General features: G+C 29.6%; 1 protein-coding gene across 24 annotated transcripts in view; it reads right to left on the minus strand.

Annotated features, from left to right (window-relative positions):
* LOC143067376 (uncharacterized) overlaps positions 1–22,967 on the minus strand; it is a 71,014-nt gene that overhangs the window by 5,902 nt on the left and 42,145 nt on the right. For 13 of the 24 annotated variants that reach the window (XM_076240734.1, XM_076240710.1, XM_076240660.1 and 10 more), the window contains 26 exons: positions 21,992–22,120; positions 19,888–20,063; positions 19,180–19,312; positions 18,432–18,611; positions 17,977–18,061; positions 17,698–17,718; positions 16,561–16,701; positions 14,261–14,356; positions 13,531–13,770; positions 13,050–13,129; positions 11,882–12,023; positions 11,346–11,465; positions 10,821–10,867; positions 10,293–10,434; positions 9,543–9,731; positions 8,284–8,499; positions 7,742–7,861; positions 7,281–7,352; positions 5,973–5,999; positions 5,097–5,195; positions 4,078–4,128; positions 3,581–3,654; positions 3,319–3,388; positions 2,724–2,735; positions 1,009–1,107; positions 402–572 (listed from right to left, as the gene is read on the minus strand). In XM_076240734.1, the coding sequence (XP_076096849.1) occupies positions 402–572; positions 1,009–1,107; positions 2,724–2,735; positions 3,319–3,388; positions 3,581–3,654; positions 4,078–4,128; positions 5,097–5,195; positions 5,973–5,999; positions 7,281–7,352; positions 7,742–7,861; positions 8,284–8,499; positions 9,543–9,731; positions 10,293–10,434; positions 10,821–10,867; positions 11,346–11,465; positions 11,882–12,023; positions 13,050–13,129; positions 13,531–13,770; positions 14,261–14,356; positions 16,561–16,701; positions 17,698–17,718; positions 17,977–18,061; positions 18,432–18,611; positions 19,180–19,312; positions 19,888–20,063; positions 21,992–22,120 (2,932 nt within the window). The remainder of the gene's footprint in view (positions 1–401; positions 573–1,008; positions 1,108–2,723; positions 2,736–3,318; positions 3,389–3,580; positions 3,655–4,077; positions 4,129–5,096; positions 5,196–5,972; positions 6,000–7,280; positions 7,353–7,741; positions 7,862–8,283; positions 8,500–9,542; positions 9,732–10,292; positions 10,435–10,820; positions 10,868–11,345; positions 11,466–11,881; positions 12,024–13,049; positions 13,130–13,530; positions 13,771–14,260; positions 14,357–16,560; positions 16,702–17,697; positions 17,719–17,976; positions 18,062–18,431; positions 18,612–19,179; positions 19,313–19,887; positions 20,064–21,991; positions 22,121–22,967) is intronic. The other 11 variants (XM_076240610.1, XM_076240769.1, XM_076240760.1 and 8 more) reach the window with 11 other exon arrangements.

The following is a 22,967-nucleotide window of genomic DNA, read 5'->3' on the forward strand; positions in this document are numbered from 1 at the left end:
TTATAATGTATTAACTGTGATTTGTAATATAATTTTATCCAGTCATAACACAAATTTAACAAACATTCACTGTAAAACACAGAGACTTTGTTTTTCAATTAAGTCTCACCGGATGCTGACAATACCTGCATGCATTTTAATGATAACCAAAAACCACAACATAAACAGTATACTGAAATGCATCCACTTGGCTAGATTCATGCAATCCATACACAATGTACTAATGCAGGACATTATAAACATTCAGGGATTTCAATGACAAACATAAAATACTGTAAACATCATGCAGACTCGACTTTCACCAACAAAATAAAATTAAAATAAAATGTTGAACGCATGCAATAGTTTTTCCAATTCGGTCATTCCTGTGAGCATGCTCAGTGGTAACGATCCCATGATACCTTGTACATTTTGTAGTCTTCCTCCAATCTATATTTACTCTTTTCCAGTTTGTCAATGTTTTTCTCCAAATGTTTCAGAGAGGCAATTTTTGTCTGAAGGAGTACGTTTTTGGAATGTAATTTTTCTTTTTCGTCCACTTCACTTTCCACGGTTTGCTGTAAGCTGGCAATCTATACCACAACAAATATTTGGGGAGATGAAACACAATATTGGTAACAACAATATATGTATATTTAACAACAACTGAGATACATATTTCCCCCCTTTATTACAATAAAATATAATAAGCCAGAAATATTCAATGAATTAATACCATCACATTCTTGGTAGGATTGTTAATAAATCATTACAACCTTACAGATTTGACCTATGCTGATGTATCACTGTTCTTCCAGTAGTTAACAACTGAAATTATATTTACTATCAAATATCTTTTTATTTGCAATATTTCAACTTTTTAAAAAGTTTCTTCATCATCGTTACAATCAATGCAGAAATATGACAGAAATGACAGTCGAATGTTGTTGAGCATATATATCACCTGAAAACGCAAAAATTTTGAATCCAGTTGTCTATAATTTGGGACACAACATAAAATATTTCTACCTGTTGTCTAGCCTCAGAGAGAGTGCCTTCCATGGTTAATCTTTCCTTGTCAAACTCTGTGGTGATGGTGTTAACACGTGAATCACTTGTGTCCAGAACCTGTGCAATGTTAGATTGATAGCATGTTAAGACAGTAGTGCTATTCACACAAGAAATAGTGATGAAAAGGGAAGCAACTGCTATTTGCATATGTATTTGCACTTTCTGTTTAGTAAAGGGTACAGGTTAAAGGTCAAAATCATAAGTTAGTTAAAGGTACTTTGTTTTAATGACCTTTGCATTAGTGTGCAATTTGATTACTCTTTATTTCAGAGTTTTAAAGGTGTGAAGCACATTTTACTTCTTTAATAAAGTAGACGATTGTACTATAATTGTGTGTTATCTGTCCAAGCAGTCTTAATTTAAAGCACAAGTATTGTTCTAAAGTTAAAATACAAAATTTGGTTTTCAAACACATATTTTGTACATCAAGTAATTAGTAGGCTCTCCGGCATTAAACTTTACTTAGTACAAGGATTGAAAAATTGTGCTCCAGCCACCAAATCCAGTATTTTGATTTGGTTGATTTCAGAGTCTGAGCAAGATAATTGTTCTCAAAATTTTTATGACTGTAAGCCCTGGCCTTGCGGTCATAAAACTTTCAAGCACGGTTTTTGTACTCAGATTCAAGAATAAACCAATCAAAATACTGGATTTTGTGTTTCGAGCACTTATTTTGTACTTGGGAGTACTGAGTAAAGTTTTATGACCGAGAGCCCAGGTGTATCTTATTTGATTATAAACGTGAGACTATATGAATGTAAAAATGGAAAATATACAATAACTAATGAAAGGCAATGTCTTGTTTTAGAATTATTTGTATGCCGTGTATATTTATGACAGTTGGCATAAAAAATCCTATACAATTATGGTTTAATTCATATTAAAGGTTAAAAGTTTAATGCACGTATTGTGGAACCTTTTAAAAAATCAACAACATATCATGAAATTACAACACAGCAGAAAGAAAACATTAAACATAGTTTTTACAGTCTATAAAACCATATTTTTATTATTAAACAATGGTATTAGATGTAAAGTCACTGTAACTGCAAGATAAAATTAAGAACTACAAATCTGCTAGTAAATAGGATGACAGGAAATTCTTCAAAGTGATGGGGTATGAAGGTTGTCATTTAGATGATTTCAATTTAGAAAGGAAAATAATAAATATATTCCTACACTCCAAGCTTAGAGGTATGGAAAGATTTTTTGCATTACTTTTTTCTTGGATGTTTTTTTTTTTGTTTTTTTTAAACACTGATGTTGACCTAGCTCTTCTGTAATTTTGAATTAAATGCTGAGAATTTAAATTAAACACCAGAGACTGCATTACTATCTATCAATTAACATAAGTTTCCATATGTTTTGAGCATTATGGCCTAATAAATTGTTTTGAATGACCTAATAGATAGGGATGAGGAACTAAGTTGGGAATGCATAGGTTATGATTTCATTTTTCACTACTTTTAAAAATAGTAAATTTTGCCTTTAATACATTTTAAAAGGTAACTTATTTTGGAAAACTTAAAAATTTTATTTAGAAAATTCCTGTCAGCCCTGCTAAATCTGTGTGCAATATAAATAATCTTCAAGTGTAAATTATCACTACATCAGCTAAACTCTACAATAGTATCAGTTATTATAGCAGATAAAAGGTGCACTCAAATACCTACACTTTCTGGGTCCTACAATTTAAATATATTTCTAAAGTCCATCAACATTGTGTTTGCCAGAACTTTTTATTAGCAACAAATAAAGCTGCAACCTCAATTACCGGTGTACACAATTTCCTTCATTAATTCTTCTGGTAATATATTTTTTATCACAGAGGGTTCAATTCTATGCAAAATATGTTGTTTCATGTCTTTTTCATGAATCTTATTAAAATAATTTGGAAGATATCATAAATTTTCAGAAATTTATGTAATAGAAACATTATCAGGTATTTGCTATCATAAAATGATAAGTGATTTGTATGTAATTCATCCAGTAGCATTCTATCCTGTTATGAAACCGATGGACTAACAATTTTCAGCATTCTATCCTGTAATGAAACCGATGGACTAACAATTTTCATTTTTAGGAAAAGGATTATTCATATGACTGCTATACAAAATAGATCTTAAACATATCACAGTGTAACACAACTAAGGTACATAGATCACCATAACAGCATAAGTAAGGATAAAACACCATACCCAACAGATTACTGCTCCATAGTGCATCTAACAATCACCTCATAAAAGTCATCTATATCTTTATACTTACTTTCAGTTTCCTCTTCGCCATCTTCAAGTAACCTTTCATAGTAGCCAACTCTTTCTGAAGTTCTATATTCCTACAATTGATTGTAAACAAATATTACATACTTCAAAAATTACAGGAAAATATTTGGTCATTTAAGCATATATACATTTAGGAAAGGCAAAGTTCTAATTATATTATATTAAACAAAGTAAGCAAAACTATCCTATCATTTAAATCTCCTCAAATGTGGGCCATGTTTGTAGCTACTCAAACAAATACATACTTTTCCTGTTCTGCTTCAAGCTTGGTTTCAGCAATTTTTACTTTTTCTGTAGCTTTTCTTGCCTTTCTTCTTTCCTACAAATAATAAGATAAACCAAATTACATCTACACATACTTAAAACATATGTCTATCTCTAGATTTCCCTTACTTGACAAGGTAAAACTACCACTATTGAAATTATATTTTTACAGTGGATGTGGTCAAGTGGTTAAGAGCACCAAACATGACACTAAATAAATTGATTGGTGTTTCGTGTAAGTGTAAATCCTGTAAAATGACAAAAATTTGTCAGCATAAAAATTTAATTCTAACACTGTTTAATTTCAGACTTATACATATATATTACAGGGTATATATGTATCTGACACAATTCAAGAATTGAAAATTTGACCATTACAATTTTGACAAGTTAGAACATTACACATTTCAGGAATACATTACATAGAGTGTATTTTGAAACATTTTGTCTTTTAAGAATAATTTCGCTCACAGCTTACCTCCTCTAAATGTGACAATGCTTCCTGTCTTTGCTTCTCATACTGTGAGACCTGCAACACATCATGCACTCATACAATCATATATTCTACCAAGAAATTGTCAATTATTCGCTAGATGTCTGCATAAGGCTACAGTAGCAAAAAATTATTTTTCAACTTTTGATTGAATTCAACAAATTTCTTTTCAGAACAAGAATGTGTCCCAAGTACACGGATGCCCCATCTGCACTATCATTTTCTATGTTCAGTGGACCATGAAAGGGGGATAAAATCTCTAATTTGGCATTAAAATTTGAAAGATCATATCATAGGGAACATGTAAACTAAGTTTCAAATTGATTGGACTTCAACTTCATCAAAAACTACCTCGACCAAAAACTTTAACCTGAAGCGGAACGAACGGACGGACGGACAACGTACAGACGGAAGGATGCACAGACCAGAAAACATAATGCCCATAAATGGGGCATAAAAATGGGGCATAAAAACCACACCTAACTTTATGTTGTTCTTTGGATTTTTTTTGTCAAAATAAATCTTTACATAATAAATTCATCGTCTATTTTATATCAAGTAACAAATTATTAATAAGTAGCACAAAATACTGTGTGCAATATGTCTGAAACTCCTAGAATGAATTTGTTCTGTCTTAAAATTTCAGGAACAAGCGGGTCCAAAGAACATTGCATTAAATTGGAGTGGCCTTATCCAATTGACCAGATTTAAAAAGGTCATAACTGGCTAAGCATATTGATTAATACATTAACATTTAGAACTCATGTAGCTGTTAAAATTTAACATAAAAATAATTTAATTAATCCAGCATTTTCTAGCCTGAATAATTATGTATCAAAAATAAAACAGTGAAATTCATGAGATAAAACATTTTTTTTTTAAAATCTTCATATAGTTAATAACGTAAGTTATATTTGAAATGTGTAACTACCACTACCAATTACTAATAGATGTAAAAAAAAAAAAGCTCAAGAAATGAAGCAAAGTGAAGAAGATAGACTCACCCTGAGACCAAGTTTAGAACGTGATATAACCTCTTTTTCCCAGAGTTCCTTGTTTTCTTCTGCTTCCTGTGTTAACAGTACACGTGTGGATACCTCATCCTATATAAACAAGCCATAGGAAAGATTGCTCAAAGATAGTAATGATAGTATACACACTGCAGCATGCAAGAGTTATATGGCAGAAAGCAAGCTAATCTACTATTTCTACTAAATGTTGACATGCAGCAAAGAACAACCCCAATATAGTGATTCCTGTATGAAGGAAGGGTCCCCACATCCCCATACAAATTGATTTGATGAATAAAACAATGTTTGTGAAGTTTTAACCAAATTCATACTAATTTGTTTGAAGAAAGCAATGAATATCAGATCTCTAAGAGTCAAATTATTTTTTTCATTTTAAAATATGAATAGGTTTTTACTAATGAAAATCCTTTTTAAGTAAAATGGATTTTTCTTCCAAATTTCTTATGAAAACGAGGTCAATCACTGGAATTGTGAGAACATTTCTAAAACTTAGAGATATGAATTAATGATTTTGCATTTTGGTATTTGGAAAGGACAAATCTTTTAGGAAAAAAAATATTTATTTTTGAGTGTAAGGCTATCAAAATAAATTAAACAGCTATTAAGAACAAAATATACTAAAGGACTGGAAGTCATGCTAAAGAGAGAGGTACTGGTAAGTTAAAATAATGCAGGTTTTAATTCAGATAAGCTAAAATAAGAGTTGGAACGAAGGATAAGTCATAGACCCATGCCATTAGGAGTACAGGAGAAACAAAGCATGCATTTAGTTTTAGCTAATAATAAGCAAGTATAAACCAGCTACCCAATGAAAGTACTACAATCTACAAAATAAATGCTCCCACTTACGTCCATGCTATTATCTGACTGAACATGCTGAAATAATAGTGTTATCTTCCTTTATATGTGTTATTTACAACAATAATCAACCTTTACTGATGTAATGAAATAAAAATATATACAGGCATATTTACTCAGGATTTATTATTATACAAGGCATACTAGGTTTGAGAGATTTTTTTCTGTACAAATGTCACTATAGTAATACATCAGCCTTAAAACTGTCCAAATGTTACCATATTTAAGGGTTTTCTCTAGTGTAGGGTTCATTCAATTTACAAAGAAATTACTGCTATTACTAATTTTTTTTAGATAATTCTGAAGAGCTGAACGAAATATTATTTAAAAAACATTATTTTCGAAGTTACTTTATTTGGAACACATAAAACTCCATGAAATAAAATATCCCATATTAAGAAAATCTTTTTCTCTTACGTCATGCATATAAGCATAACAGCAGTTGAAAGAATTTACAATAAAATACAGCTTTACAGATCCCTTTTAGTTTTGAGTTGTACTTGACAGAAAACACATTTATTTATACAGGAATTCAGTAAAGGTTAAAGCATTGTGAATAAACATCAAATATACATATGATTATTAATTACTACATCAATATATGTGTTACAGAGTAATTGTTTTAACATGGTATAAAATTGTGTGTCATGTGTCAAAAAGAAATCTTACAATTGCATACAAACACTGTGAAATATTCCAAAAATTGGTATACATCATTTTTTGTAATTCTAGTCCACTAAACTATGGTTTCTTCAATAGTGGCTATAAAAATAGCCTTATTTTTCATGTTTTTGGAAAATATCAACATCTTATACAGTACCATGTGCAATTTCATGAATTAATTACTTTTTACCAAGTTGAGGAGAGATTGACTAATTGTGGACATGACTGAATTATATCCATAGTTAAAAAATCTCAATAAAGTTTAATAATATGGAAAATTGAAAGAAGATTTTTTTTTGGCAATTCTTTAACATTTTTTGTATCTGTTGTCAAGAGGCATATTTTCATTACAAAGTAATCATGTCGGAATACATTTCATCTGTTCTCAGGTATATAACATTACAGAAGGACTTGTAATTACCAATGTATACTAGTTTAAAAATAGCTTGAAACATTATTACCGTATTAATCCATCTGTGGTTTTGTACATTTTTATGGCCTAGTCTGTAATGCTGAACATTCTCGCTTTGATTTGACAATGATTGGGGCTTAAGATTATTCTCATTGTATAAGTGAACTGTTTTCAGTGTTTTTAACAATAATCTTTACACATGAACAAGGTTCCACAATAATTACCTCTCTCTTATCCTCCAACATATTATTTGCTGATTTCAGATTTGAACACAGGGATTCCAGACTATTTCGCACCTGAAAATACAAATGCCATTTTAATTTTATTCCAACAAACATCTTAATGAACTGTCAGAACAAACTGTTGTCTACGTTCCTGAATTAAAATAATCTACATTATTCAGATTCATAACCGTTGTCTTGGTTTTTTTCTTTCTTTCTAAATGATGAAATATTGATCCTTTATTCGTACATTTTGTGTGTTGAAAGGAAGAATGCTAAGATTGAAGAAGAATGATAACTGTTTTCTGACCCACTTGTTTTTATCTAAAAAATTGGTTAATGACCTGTAACTTAAGTTTCATTATTCTTCAGTACACTAATTTGTCAGTCTAAAACATTTTTATGCAAATCATATTCCTAATTCAACTATTGAAATATTATGAAATTTGTGACTAGATCTTTACCTTCTGTGAGTCTTGTAAATCTTTCTGTAACTGTTCAACCCTTTGTCTCTCATGTTTAAGTTCAGCATCTAGTCTAGCATTGTCTATCTGTATATGGTGTAAAGTTCCTTCCAAATCCTGCTGCAAATATAAAGATTTTATTTTCCATTTCTGTTTTTCAAAATCCAAAATTAACAGGTATGAAATTAAAGGAAAGTTATACCACTATTTAAAAGTATTCTATTTTTGCTTCAGTATATAAAAGATGTGTACTTTTTATAGTTTAATCTTAATCAAATTACACATATGATATATATATTCATTTGTGACCATGTCAAATTATCTACATAATTAATTGAATAATCATAAACATTATTCATATGCAAGCATTTAGGTTAATTTTCTTAAAAATATACTACAAGCCATTTAATAAGTTAAGATAGCATGCATAGCCTATTTTGCCTATGAAAAATATATCATGTACACAGAATTGGTAATAAAAGCAATTCCTTTCTGTTGAAAGTATACAAACTGAGGATAAATAATGTTTGTGATCTACTGACTCTGATCTTGTTGCCTTCGTCCTGATTAACAGATGTGTTCAGCAACTCGGCCCTAGCTTGGTCACGGACATTCTCAGCTTTCTTGACATGTTCTGTTATTTCAGTGACTCTGGTCTGTAGTTCCAGACATTTTTGTTGTGCAGTCTCGTATTTCTGTTGAGTCCTTTCTAGATCCATGGCAAGTTTATGTTTTTCTGAGTCTAAATGTTCTTTAGCCTGTTCAACAGTACATGGGTTTTGTAAGTATCTATTATCTAATTAAGCAAATGCTATTGATCCTGTGTGCAAATCTATCAATATCTCTAAGTGCACATATATAAAGTATTAAAATGCATGTTAGCAAAACATCTAATAACAGCTACATTAATAAAAACTGACAAAAAACAGGCTATTATTTGAACTTGGAATTATTTTTAATTATGGAATTTGCATATTTTCTTGTGTTTAAAATTTTTAATAAATTCCATGTTTATTTGGTATTATAATCTTTTGAGCGGTTAATAGCACTTTCCTTACAATGTATTTTGGTTCGATAGTGTTGTGCGCAGCACAATACATTCTATTGAAAGTATACTATTTTCTTCGTAATAGAAAGTGTTGTGCGCAGCACAGAACATTTCAAGACAGAATAAACATGGAATTTATCAAAAATTTCAATAACAAGAAATCAAGCAAATTCCATAATTAAAAATAATTCCAAGTTCAAATAATAGCCTGTTAAATATTAAACCCTTAAATCAAAGATTTCCTTATAACTTTTCCCTGGTGGTCATATTTGATTAATTTTTAAATAAACTTTATAACAAGTTTTCTTTCTTCTTTTTTAAAAATTATAATATGCTAAACAAAAACTAGTTTATATAGAAACAGCTTTAAAAAACAATACAGGCGATATCAAGTACCTGAAATGGGATCCATATTTTTCAAATAAAATAATAACACAACAAAAATTCATTTCAAAAATTAGACAAAAGTTTTATAATCTTTATCAATTAAATGTTTACAAATTTGACACCACCAAGGAATAGTTACAGTACATGCAGGCCTAAGTAAAATATTAGAATAAAATTTAAACAAGATCTACTAGATGAAAAAAATACTACAAATCTATGTGCACCTTTTAATATCTATTCAAAATATTACAACAATGCTTTATGTCAAAGCCAAGATTAAGTTTATTTTTGTAAGTTGAATTAGCATTGTACAAGTAGGCAGTTTAGCAAAAAATATAGCTATGAAACATGCAACTTATCCGTTACCTTACTGCTAACTTCATGTGAGGCTTCAGCTACAGATAGTTTTTTAAACATATCTGTATATTCCCTGTTAAGTCGCTGATTATCTTGTTCGAGGTTACCCCTCCTTCCTTCCAGACTTCTGTTTTCATCCTTTAGTCTTGTCACTTGTTCAGAGAGACTGGAGTTTCTTTCTTCCAGATTTAATCGAGCCTTAGTTTGAAAGGAAACATTTTTTAATAGATCAGGAAGGGCCAATGGGAATTACCCTTCACACTACCTCACTACACTATTACTACAATTTAATTTTACAAAACCTATTAATCATTCTACATTTACCAAACCATACCAGTTAGAACTTTCAAATTTCACCCCAAAACATACCTGAAGTTCAGGATACTTCTTGAAAATCTGTTTTGATATTGATAAAACTGACTTTGTTATTGCACATTTTTTATGACATCTTTCTTAAACTAAAATTACTACCAACCCAATTCAAAGTTCAACAAATTGTTGTTAATTTAGGGGTACAAACAGAATTGGGGACTCTCTAATCAGAATAAATTTCATTCCAGCATTATGCTTTGTAATAGTTAGGGTTCAACTGTGTACATTTGATCTAAAGCATCCAATTTTTATTGTGTCACAATAAACCTCAAATCAACAAAATGTCAAATAAATGCATATTCCAGGGATATCAAGACAAGCCATTAGAATACTTATATGGACTTGTTTACCTGAAAATCACTTCCCAATTGTATGTTTGCGACTCACCTTTTCATTCTCAGATTTGAGAGAAGCTAGCATGCTAGTAAACTTCTCATGAGCATCTTCTCCTGATCTATCACTCAGTACATGTTGAAGGGATTCTAATTGTTGTTTTAGTGTCAGATTTTCATGTTGGAAACCTGTTACTCTGCAAATAAAAAAAACCACCAAAGTTACACTAACAAGCAAGTCATTTACTAAAGAACATTACAAGTATTTAGGCATAAAGTTTTAGATTCATATTTTCCTTTTGATTGTATGATTTTTTTTAGTTAGAATCCTGATGCCTATAAAATAAATGTAAAAAGCAAGAATCTCAAGATACCATTGTGCATACTAATGAAGTTTTTTATTTTCTGAGATAAAACAATAAAATTTATTGTCTGTGAAAAATGGTTGGACACACGTTTAATATTTCAGAATAGGGAAATAAATTTCTGACAAAACAAGTTAGATTTCATACAAGACCAAGGGAATATCTTTCATTATGGCAGGTAACTTCAAAACAGTACTTTCTATACTAAGAAAACTTACTTTTCTTGTAGACTTTCTACTTTAGTCTGGAGCTTCGAATTAAGTTCCTAAAAAATAAATGTGAAATAAATCATCACTGTGAGGGGTTTTTATTTTAGGATGACACTAAACGTTCACATGGAAAACTGACAGCATTCCTTTTCCCTAGCTAAAATTCATAGACAGCTTACAACATCACTAAAAGCACTAGTGATTTTCTGTTTCAAAACTTAAATAATATTTGGCACAACTCAACCTTTTGGACTTTTTTTGTTTTCAATGCTATTTACGATTTGGCCTTCCATCTATTTAGACGTTATTATTACTAATGAGATAAATCACGAGTCAAGCATATCAAATTATATCAAAAGCCTGGTATTTCTATGAAATTTTAGGAAATACTTATAATATTAATGTAAATTATGAAAAAAAGTTTCTGAAAAGTTTGATTGACAAGGAAAATATAGCAAAACATCAAATAGAACTTTGTTAATTTGAGGACAAACACGATCACTAATGACTGCATATTTCGATCTTCTGAAATACCTTTTCTAATTTATAGTTCTGGTCGTAGTTATCCTGGGCTGATTTATAGTATTCCAGATCTTTCTGACATTGCTGTAACTGGTTGGTTCTCTCTAACAGGGAAGTATTGACAACATGTAACTGTAATATAGTAAAATCAAAATTGATATGTTAATATATAACTGCTGTGGCTAATACCAATAGTAACTTCCTTTACAGTGATTGAACTGTCCATTAAACCAGAGGAACTATTGCAGTATATTTGTTAGTATTAATGAACAGGAAACAATTGTTGAAGATTAAAATATTCAAACAACATACATGTTTTCAGTTCATGGATTTTTTGCAAAGCAAAAACATGTTTATGATATAAAACTATCTGTACTTCACCTGTCTTTTTTTATCTGACCATTTTTTGATTTGATTTTAACCAAATAAATGCAGTCTTACCAGATAAAAGAAAATATTCAACCTGTTTATGTAGTAAAATTATATCTGTGCAAACTAAATACCTTTATGGATTTACTGTTTCTAGCCCTTCTATTAAAGATACAAACCTCATTTTCTACGGAGTTTAATTTGGATTCTAGACTAGATAATCTATGTAGCAGTGTCTGTTGTTGGTCCTTTAGTAGAGTGTTATCTTTCTGACTGCTCTCTAACTGCTTTGTCCATTCTTCCTTCTCATATTGTAACCTCCTACAAATACATTATTAAATGAAAATAAGAAAGAAAGGACGGACAGATGGATGGACAGACAGAGGTAAAACAGTACACCCCCACTTTTTTAAAGCTGGGAGTATACATTTTTTTTTTGTATCAGAGCATAACTGGATGAACCCTATAAATATGACTGAATGTCAAGTTATGAATTTTAATAACTTTTACTGCTTGTATAATAATAAACAAACTTTATTACATTGGTTGCAATGAATTACATTGATTTCCAATTAAAAAAAAACGATAATTCTACATGTTAAATAAACATGGTTATTTCACTCTCTGACGTCATACAATAGGCGTTGTCAAGACGTCAATAACGGCAGATCAAAACAAACTGTGAATGCGTAGACAAAAGATATAGTTCCTTACATGTTTTACATTAATTTCTTTAAAAAAAGCCATTTGCCAATGTAATAAAAAGAATAACTAATTAAAGAATTCAAATATCGAAAAAAATTCAACTCGTGACTGAAAAACACTGATAATTAACTCATGCTAAGTGCATTTGTGAATTAATGTGTTGTTCGGTTACTCATTGAATATTTTTCTCTATTGAATTCTTCGATTAGTTATTCTATAATTAAAACAAAATACTAATTTTTTACAGAATTACTTACAACACTACACAAGCCTTCATTTTCTTCCCTATATAGATCTGTAGTTTAACTTACAAATTATAAACTTCAATAGTTTACTGTAAACAAGTTTATCTTAACTGTTTAAAGAAAATCCTGAAGTATTTTCATAAAGGCACTTGAAAGGTGTAAATGACTTGAACAAGACAATAAAAAGGTCAACTTCAAGAGTTTAATAGATGGAAATATATTTTCTTAAGATAACAGTCTTGCACAAATACCATAATTATTCCCATTTAAATTCCAATGAATTCTCAATGAGAGAAAAACTGTACTTGTGGAAATATATGACTTGTACTTTGTCAAAAATAAGATAGTCGAAAGTTAAATGGAATTAATAAAATGAATAAAAGGCCATTTGACATACCTTTCTACTTCACTCCTAGCCTGCTCTGCCTTGTCAACCTCCCAACTACTACTCTGTAATCTCGTCTTCAAGGATTCAAGCTGAAATATTAAAAAAAAAAAAAGACTTATCAATAGGACAAAGTATATGAATCTTAAAAGTAAAAAATGTTCTCCTCGTTTTTTTTTCTTTCAAAAAATTCTTTTTTAATAAGCTGTCATATCATTTCGCTGGGCCTCTCCAATGACAAGGATCAGTACTAAATTTCAGGCTAACTGAATTTTTAAAAGATTTTTTTTTATCTAAAACAATAAATAAATCGGTGATTTAAATTCTACACACTAGTTGTAACTTTATGTAAAATTAATATTATAAGGAAAATTTATAGATTACCATCAACCAAAAAGAAGACAAGATAATGATCAAAACATCTGAATATTAAATTTTCTGTATCCAAAGTACCATTTACTAAAAGTATGTACTAATGATATGTAAGACCTACCTCAGCATCCACTTTTTCTTTAGACGCTCTTTCTTTCTCATACTGAGAATTGATGATGGTAATTTCTGTGTTCAGATTACTGACTTGTAAACTATGTGCCATTGTAGCCTTGGTCAGAGCATCTTCTGTCATTTTATTCTCATTCTTCAGGTCCTCAATTCTACCCTGAAGTTCCTCACTTTCACCAGACATCATAGATGCTTCATCACGTCTTCTCTTTCTTTCCTTCTCTAACTCACTCTACAAACAAATATATATATGTTTTCAATATGACATTAGAACAACTGACACAAAAAGCTTTTATATATATTCAACTCTTACAAATAGAAAATTGTTATAAGGTAAGTTAACTCTAGCATGTTTTACACTCTTGATAGATTCTGCATTTTAATAATGCAGATACAAACATCAAAATGACCACCATCTGTAGAGGTCTTAAAGTGATTACAAAATTTCTTTCTACCCTTCACAGAATCAAATTTGAAATAATTCATGTCTCCACATTTTTACACAGGTATTATTATTATCTCATGAATTTGATTAAAGCACCAACAATGGGCAACACTCAATTATTTCCTTAATCTATCAAGGACTCTGTAAATCATAGAAAATGATAGAAATAGTAAAATTCACAAACAGTATAAAATATAACACCGAATGTTTCATGGACCACATGTTATATTTATGATAACAACTACAGATATAAATGTCAAAACATATTTTAAGATACCTTAAGTGCAGTGAGTTCAGCCCTGAGTATACTCAGAGAGTCATGAGCATGTTTTCTGTCTTCGTCAGCAACCTCCAACTGATTTTCAGCATCAAACTGGAAAAAATAAAAAGAGGCACTTTAAACCTGTTACTATTCTTAGACTTAATTAACGTCTTACCTACATTCAATCTTTTTTTACTATTAACTTTATTTGGTCTCAAAATAGTAACACAATCTTGGGGTTATTTTTGTTAATTATAGGGTGATAAAAAATATATAGTAAAACAAACATTTCAAGAAGGAAAATTATATAACTATGAATGAGCTAGTTTGAAGACTTTTAGCTGATAGTTTCTTGTTTGAGGTTAAATAATATCAAATTGGTATGAAAATTCCAACAGAAAATTCTTAGATTTCATTTTCTGCTGATATGACCATTTACTCAATTTTCTTGATTTGACTAAAACTTGAATAAGAAATTAACATATTCAACATTTATACTTTCTGCATAGTTGAAGAGAACTACCAAAACATGTTATTCAAAAAGCAGCTTTAGAAAGACAATGTTAACAACAGAATGGTAAAACACAATGATGGATGGTAAATAGAAATACAAAAGCAAATGACCTCACAACAGCTCAAGTGTGTTTTAGCTAAAGTTAAGATATGAGTATTGTACACTGTGGCAATTTAATTTCAAATGTTATTCTACAATTCTGGAAGTCTTATTAGCAGAAGTAAAGTTAGCAGATTAAGTTTAAAAGGAATACAATACTAAACAGTTTTTGAAGCAAAGTTTGTGGGTCTTTTCCATCAACTTAAAAAAAAAAAAAAAAAAAAAAAATGAAGTGCAAATTGAAAGGTTTGATTTTTCTAGGTTATCAGATTTCATGTTTCTCTAATTTTTGTGCTATTTTCACATTTTATGACCGGTGGGACGTCAAAATGTTTTGTTTTCTTCTGAATTTTCCTATTGTGACATTATGAAAAAAGACGACCTTGCCTGATGACGTCGCATATAAAGAACACAAGTTTATGAAAATCTTTGAAAAAGAATGATAAAAGTCATCAGAGAAACAGATTCAGACACGATAACTCGTGTATTACGATATTTCTCCACTCTTGACAGTTAAATTTTAATTATTTAAAAAGCTCGGCAAGCCTCGCGATTTAAACAATAAAATTTAACTGTCTCGAGTGGAGAAATATTGTAATACACTTGTTGCAGTGTAGGAATCTATATATCTCCAATTTTTTCTGTCTTAAATTAGGTTGATTGTTTTGAACAAATAATCTTAAAAAAAGCCTAAAATATAAATTTTGCAAATCTGAAATGTATTCCTTTATTAAAATAGGATGTCACAATGAAACTACAATGCAACATAACTTTTAAAACCAATCTGATTGCAAAATATTGAATTGATCTTACATAAAAGTGATTTAAAAATATGGTATCTGTAACATTCTATTGAAATCTTACTTGCATCAGAATATTATGTTAATATTTGCAGACATCAATTTGTAATTTGATGACTGCATTATTGTTGTATGTCAACAGTGAATTGAAACTAGAATTACTGCAAGCAAAGCTCACAAAATGACACACCTCCCCTAGTCTTTTGTATTCATCTTAACAAACAAGGTATTGACCTTGACCTTTCAAACACACATTCCAACCTTTCTCTCAACATTCTGTGGTGTAAGGTATCAATATTATCAAGCATCATTTATATTCTTCAAGGCAATCAAAAATCACAGTTGATAAAATTTTGTATAATTAAAAATTGGGATAAAAGTTGAATTCATTTTATGACCATGACCTTGGAGATAACCTGAGGTTGCTAAACAGCATCTGGTATTTGTGCATCTCGACCATTCAGCTAGAAATTAAAACCTCTAAAAAAACATGAGCACCCCCCTTCTAATAGTCAGAAAACAATAATACTAATGCTAACAGGGTAAAATAGATATCTACTAAGTAAAGTTATTTACACACTGGCTTAGTTGGATGATTGGATGACAGACTACAAAAGTGCATAAGCTTACCGGTACATTTTCCTAAAAATATCATATGTTGTAATTATATACAAACAGCATTCAAGATTTTTTTTCACATGCATAACAATTTTGGCACATAAAAAATGCAATTAAATAAGCTAAATATACTTTTTATAAAAAATTAGAAGAAATGAAACCATATTCATAAATATATTTAGTGTATGTTCACATACTTAATTTAAGAACATCTCAAGTATAGGCACAAGTCACAACACTTAACAGCTTTTAGGTTATTAATGTTTTTTCAAGCTAAAGTTTACCTGTTTAGAAGCAATTTCTGCCTGTTTGAACGTTAATTGTTCATGAAGACGGTGTTGTTCCTCGTTAATCTGTTCCTGCATTTGTCGTGCATTCTTCTCATGTTGAACTTGCTGCTGGTACTCATCTTTTTCCTCTTCAAGCTAACAACAAAAATTATTAAACATATGCATGGAAATTTAAGATATGCAAAAGGTTGCAATGTCACTTCTTTTAGAAGCTTCGTCATTCCTTTCAAATTTCAATGATAAGCAAACATTCAGAATGTCTTCTTTTATTATAAATAAATTATTTGTTGTTACTTTTTTTAAAGCAATATCTGCATATAAATTATTATCAAAATAAAACACAATTTCATTTACTTTTATCAGACAATCAGAAAACTTCAGGATGTATTGAAAAATACCACACATTACTGAGTATTATTGCATTCAAAGACCAAGATATGTAGCCCTTTTTGAGGTTCAAAGTCAGAGGTCACTTGTGGTTGTGGAGAGTTGTCTCATTGGCATATTTTTTATTAAATCTAAAAGTCAAAGTTATAGCAGAATACTTTCATTTAAAAAATATAGGGCTTGCAATGTGCACAATATATTTTCAAAACTATATTCTTTTGATTCCAGAGAATGCTTGGCAAATTATCAAATGTATTTTGCAATTCAATACAATTATCTTCTGTTATTAGTAAGTATTAAATTAATAAAATTATTTACCAACTAAGTATCAAAACCATTTCTTGAATTTGAAAATTTATTATTAGAAATGAATAAACAGCAAATTTGTAATTAAAAGATTTTCAATATTGCATTTTTAAAATTGTCAATAGAAAGTAAAATGTGGAAAATTATTTGACAAATGTTTGAGAGGGTGGATAATTTGAAAAATGGAACAAGTATTTCAGAAAAAAAAACTGTTGGGAAATTAGTCTTTAGATCAATGTATAAGCACACACATTAGAAACCAACAAACAATCTCATAATGTATACATTATATCCATCTTTATAGGTTAAACACTCAAAAATTAACAACACAAGCAAAAATAAATTTTATCATTTTTTAATGAAGATGAAATTGTCAATATTTTATTTGAAATATGAGGTTTTGATGCATGCTTGGAGAAATTTTCTAAAAATTACCACCTTTTTCTTTATCTCAGTAATCTACAAGATTTTCAATATCTATTACCAAACTTAAAACTTGAAAAGATTAAAGTAATTTTTAAAAATTCTATTGATAATATATAGAAATGTAGGTAGAAGAATTTTCAAACAGTATCAGAATGAACTTATTCATCCGAATTTACTCAATTTATTTGTTTTATTTTTTATCAAAATATTTTGAAGTTCTATGTGTATTGAAATAAAAGAGGGACGAAAGATACCAGAGGGACAGTCAAACTCAAAAGGGAGGCAACTGACCTGTTTAATTGAATTGTTGGCAGATCTGAGCTCCATTTGTAAATTTCTCATCTGTAATTCTGCTGCTTGTTTGGCTTCAATCTCACTATAAAATATATAGGTTTATTATGCAAAATACTATAGATATTATTCTATATTTTACCATGTCATTGGGCAACAGCTTTTAGCATTGCGATAATTGTTCAATGTTCAGTGTTCACAATATTTTTATATTATGACATTGTACAAGTGGAATATTACTGGTAACTTGAAAAATAGAATATAGAACTTTACAAAAGAAATTTTTGTCATTCTTAAAGGTAACAAAATGCAATTTTTTTTATTTTGGCATAGTTGTTGACTACCTTTGCAATGTGTGTAACATAAGTTTTCTTATCCTGAAAAAAAAAAACAGCAAATCGAAAATCTAAACATTCTTTCTTTTACTATCTTTATCTAAATTTGAATAAACTGACCTAGTATACTGTTCCTCTTTTTTGTTGAGCTGTTCTTTTGTTTTTGACAGCAATGTCTCAGCATTTTTCCTCATTTCTGATTCTTCACTGAGTTTATAATCTAAGTTCCTGATTCTAGTTTCCAAATCCAGCTTTTCCTGTTCCAAGTTGGCCCTCTGTTGATTGAGGCCATCAGATTTTCTATAAGACAAAACACATAATTTGAAAAGAAATTTATTTTTTTTATAATACAAATTAAAAGAGTATTTCTGGTTTTGTTTGTTTGTTGTTTTATTTTAGGAGGGGATACCTTTCAAAAAGACTTTGCATTCTGCATTCTCTTATAAGACTAGAGTCATTCTGCTTAAAAGTCTTCTTTTTTATACTTTGTACTATAAATAAAATGAAAGCACTATCCAGATCTCAACATTCCTCATTAACAATAGATTATAGTGTTTAGACTATATAAAAAGCTCACAAAAAACTAATATTGTGTCAGAATAAATCATAAGTATCTGTAAAATGATTGATCACATTTTGTCTGAAAAAGTTCTTTGCAAAGCAATTTTTATGTCTCCAGCAAAATGGAAAATTTCCCATTTTGGAACACTAAAAAATTTCCTGACATAGGGAGAGGCACATTGGATTGGTGAAAAACTGTTTTATTAAGGTAACCCTTCCCTCTTTTTCTTAACAGTTATACTTAACATATTGATATCGGGACCTTTTTTAGGTAAAGGGTATCAGTTTTGTTCACCTAATTACTTACTTTTGAAGTTCATTTTTCTCTTTTAATAAAGATTTATATTTGTTCTCTGTTGTTATTCGTGCATTCCTTTCATGATCAAGTCTTTTATTCTGTTCATGCATATGGTCCTGAAGTTTCAGCACTGTTCCCGGGTCTGCAATATAAACATGAGAAAGATTACTTCTACAAACTATGGAGTTAAACATTTTTCACTGTACTAACAAACACAAAAATGTTTCACATAAGAAGCATTTACTTTTAAAATATATACACTGTAAAATACACATACATATATTTTGTATTTTAACTCAAATATAAAACATATTTAAGGACATGGACAAAACTAAATCAATACATTGTTTTAATGCAAAGATTTTTTTGTGATATTTCCATTTTTCTTACATTTAAAATAATTTAAAAACTTTTAATTTAAAATGCAAACAAGAACTAAAATTGTTTTAAATCAACCTAAAAAGTGCTTTATACAAATAAGATTTGAATTATCACCAAATATTAAGGCATTCTTTGGTTTTCAACTTAACACAAAAATCTTTGTTCATAGTACACTATGCCTCACTTACATATCAAAACAGTAATTTGGCATACAATTTTAAAAGTTCCAATCATAATGAAAATGTGAATAAAGTTTAAAGTTGATCTGACCACAACTGCATATTAAACTAGCTTAACAAAGTTATTAAATATGTTATATATTCTAATAAGTATTACCACTGAGATTCATATTTGCGAGTATGTCTTTCCCATAAGGTGTGTTTGATGGGTAAGCCATACTGTCATCAACTTCTGTGGAGGTCAAGGAAATAAGGTCATCATCGAAAATACCATTATATTTGTATGCACTGTAACTGGATGGGAGAGTCCGCAGATATGATCCCATATCCTGCCTGAAAAATAGGAATTCACTTGTCAAACATTCTCTAATAAATTTAACCAGTTCACTTTTTTATTCAGGAACCAGCTGAGGCACACCTTGGTTGCGGGATTTTCTCCCTGCCTTGAAGACCCATTGGTGGCCTTCGGCTGTTATCTGCTCTTTGATCAGGTTGTTGTCTCTTTGAGCTATTCCATATTTTTATCAGATAATTTAATAGATTGTTACAAATCTTTTCATGACAAATGCTGTATGAGTTTAAGGATGATAAGCATATTCCCTTGAAATAATGTGAATACAATTGTGACAAATGATTCCACAAGAGAATGTATAAGCCTTGAATTACTTAAATATATATATAAATTTCAGTTAATTGGGAGGGATGGTCTAATATAAAATGAGGAGATGTGGTATGATTACCAATGACACAACTATCCACAAAATTTAGAATTCAGAGGATGTAAGCAATTATAAGGTGTAACACCACTAATTCGGGCCCGGCCAGAAAGCACATACCAGAAAGTAGTACATATTTAACACAAAATAGTTCCTACGCATGAGTGTAACTTTCAAAATATATAGAATATTTGGGTATTTTTGGCATCAAATGAAAGCTGAAGGACTGGTGATCATTGAAGAACACTTTTGGACTTAAAATTTTGAATATTAAAAAAACTGCACCAAATTTTAAAAAGAGGGTACATTTAGTCTGTTTGTCAGATCTGAAGTACCTGTTTTGGTACAACCGAAGTTCCGGGAACCAGTTCTTTCTTATATGCAATTAAAGGTATGATGATTTTTTCAGTACAAAACACCATAAAGTGTTGCTTTGACATGCAATGATTGCCACTTTATTTGAACTTAAAATGAAAGAGGTGTGCCTGCTTGAAATGGAGGAATTTAACATAGAAAGCAATGGGACCATGAATTAGTGGTGTACTTCCATAAGCCACGTACTGTACTGCCTTCAATAATGAGAAAGACCTAAACCATACAGTCGGCTTCAAAGGCCCTACATTAAGAAAATGTGTTACAATTCAGATAAGAAATCTAAAGGGACTTTTCTAGGTTGAGAATACTTTCATCCTAAGTAAAGATTGAGAAAAAAAAAAAAAAAAAAAAAAAAAAAATTGATAATATTGATTGCTCTACAATCTTCTTGAATATAAAGAAAATAAAAACAAAACACTTGTTTCAATGATATGAACACATAAGTACCTAACCTAACCCTAATCATGAACACACTGTCACCTAACCCTAACAATATATGAACCCTTACCCTAAAGAAAAGAACTAAATAAATGATATCATTAAAATAGTGTAAAGTAAGGTAAATAATAACAAGCTATCAGCTGTGTAAAAAAATGAACAACATTTCATTCATAACCACAACATCTGTTTTCAGTCTATCCCCCTGTTGTTACTCTCATCAACAAACCTCATCCATGTTTTTATGCTGCCATTACTCTGTTTACACAGTTTCCATAGTTAAATTACGGGAAAATCAACTCAAACAACATGCAGAAATTCAAATTCAAAAATAACAATAGATGACGTCATCATTAACTTTCTGTGACGTCATGATTATCTGTGCTCATGAAAGTGTGATGTCACAATACTAAATTTGATGATACAGTAGCCAGATAATTTTTCCACTGCTTTCACACCCAACTTTACTCATATCAACTAGTGTTTTTACAATTGGTCAATCCTATTTATATTTCATGATTGATTGAAGGTTGCTTAATGTCCAGTGGCAAATATTTCATGCATATTCAGGACTCATGAAGAGCTGTTTTAAATCCTTCTGTATTAGTGCAGTCAATTCCAAAACATTGTATTTCCAAATAAAAACTGTGTTATAAATTGTGAAAAAAAAAAAAATATTTTCAAATAATTTAGAAAAGATAACAAAAATTGAAACCACAATAAACACCATACCTTTCGGGATCTCCAACATGATCCATATCAACTGACTCATCATCATCATCAGCAGTGATATCTATACTTTCTACAGACATTGGTCGTCTTTTCTGTTCTTTTGAAGGGTCTAAAGATTTCTCTACATCACTGGTGAAAAATAAAATAATATTGTGCAACTTAAAGATTTCTCAACATCACTGGTGAAAATAAAATAATAATGTGCAACTTATAATACAACATACATGCATGAAATAATTAAGTGAAAACTTGTAAAATAACTAACTATTACTAAATCTGACTCAGGAAATGGTTAAAAAGTCATATGCCACTAGGCAATTTAAGCATGCTTTTTATCTTATATTGTATAGTTTCAAAAGAATGATTTTGTATTAATTTTTGTTCAGAAAGCTATCAAAACTTTAGAACCATCAACATTGCACTTGTGAAATTAGTAGTAATCTTATTTTTATTAATAATTTTAATGAACTTTATAGTAATGTGTTAATATTATCAGAACCAAAACTGAAAATAAAAAAATTCTGCCTTAATTACATTATTATCAGTAAGAAATGTTTTACCGATCTTCATTTTTTGAAAAATGAATGATTATTTTATACAGACAATTTCAAGCGTTAACACAAAAATAAATATTTAACATCAGTAAAAAATTCAATACTTTATGTATTTGATCATGTACTTAAAAGTTCGTGAGATGAAATCTAAACTATTTAGTTTAAAGATGGGTTTTCATCAATTAACCCACAAAACAAAACTAGGACAATCAAAATATTTTACTAGGGCCTAAAAATCTAAGCCAGAGATTGAGTTTCAACATACAAAGAATGTATTTGTATGGAAAAAAATCTTGATGTTAACATTCTGCATATGCATTTATATTTATACTTTTGAATAAATATTTTATTAATGCATATTACTGATTCAATTATTTATAATTTTCCATTTAGGTAAACATGTATTAAAATTTTGAATGAAT

The sequence above is a fragment of the Mytilus galloprovincialis genome, chromosome 1 (genome assembly GCF_965363235.1).
Source record: "Mytilus galloprovincialis chromosome 1, xbMytGall1.hap1.1, whole genome shotgun sequence".
Lineage (NCBI taxonomy): Eukaryota > Metazoa > Mollusca > Bivalvia > Mytilida > Mytilidae > Mytilus > Mytilus galloprovincialis.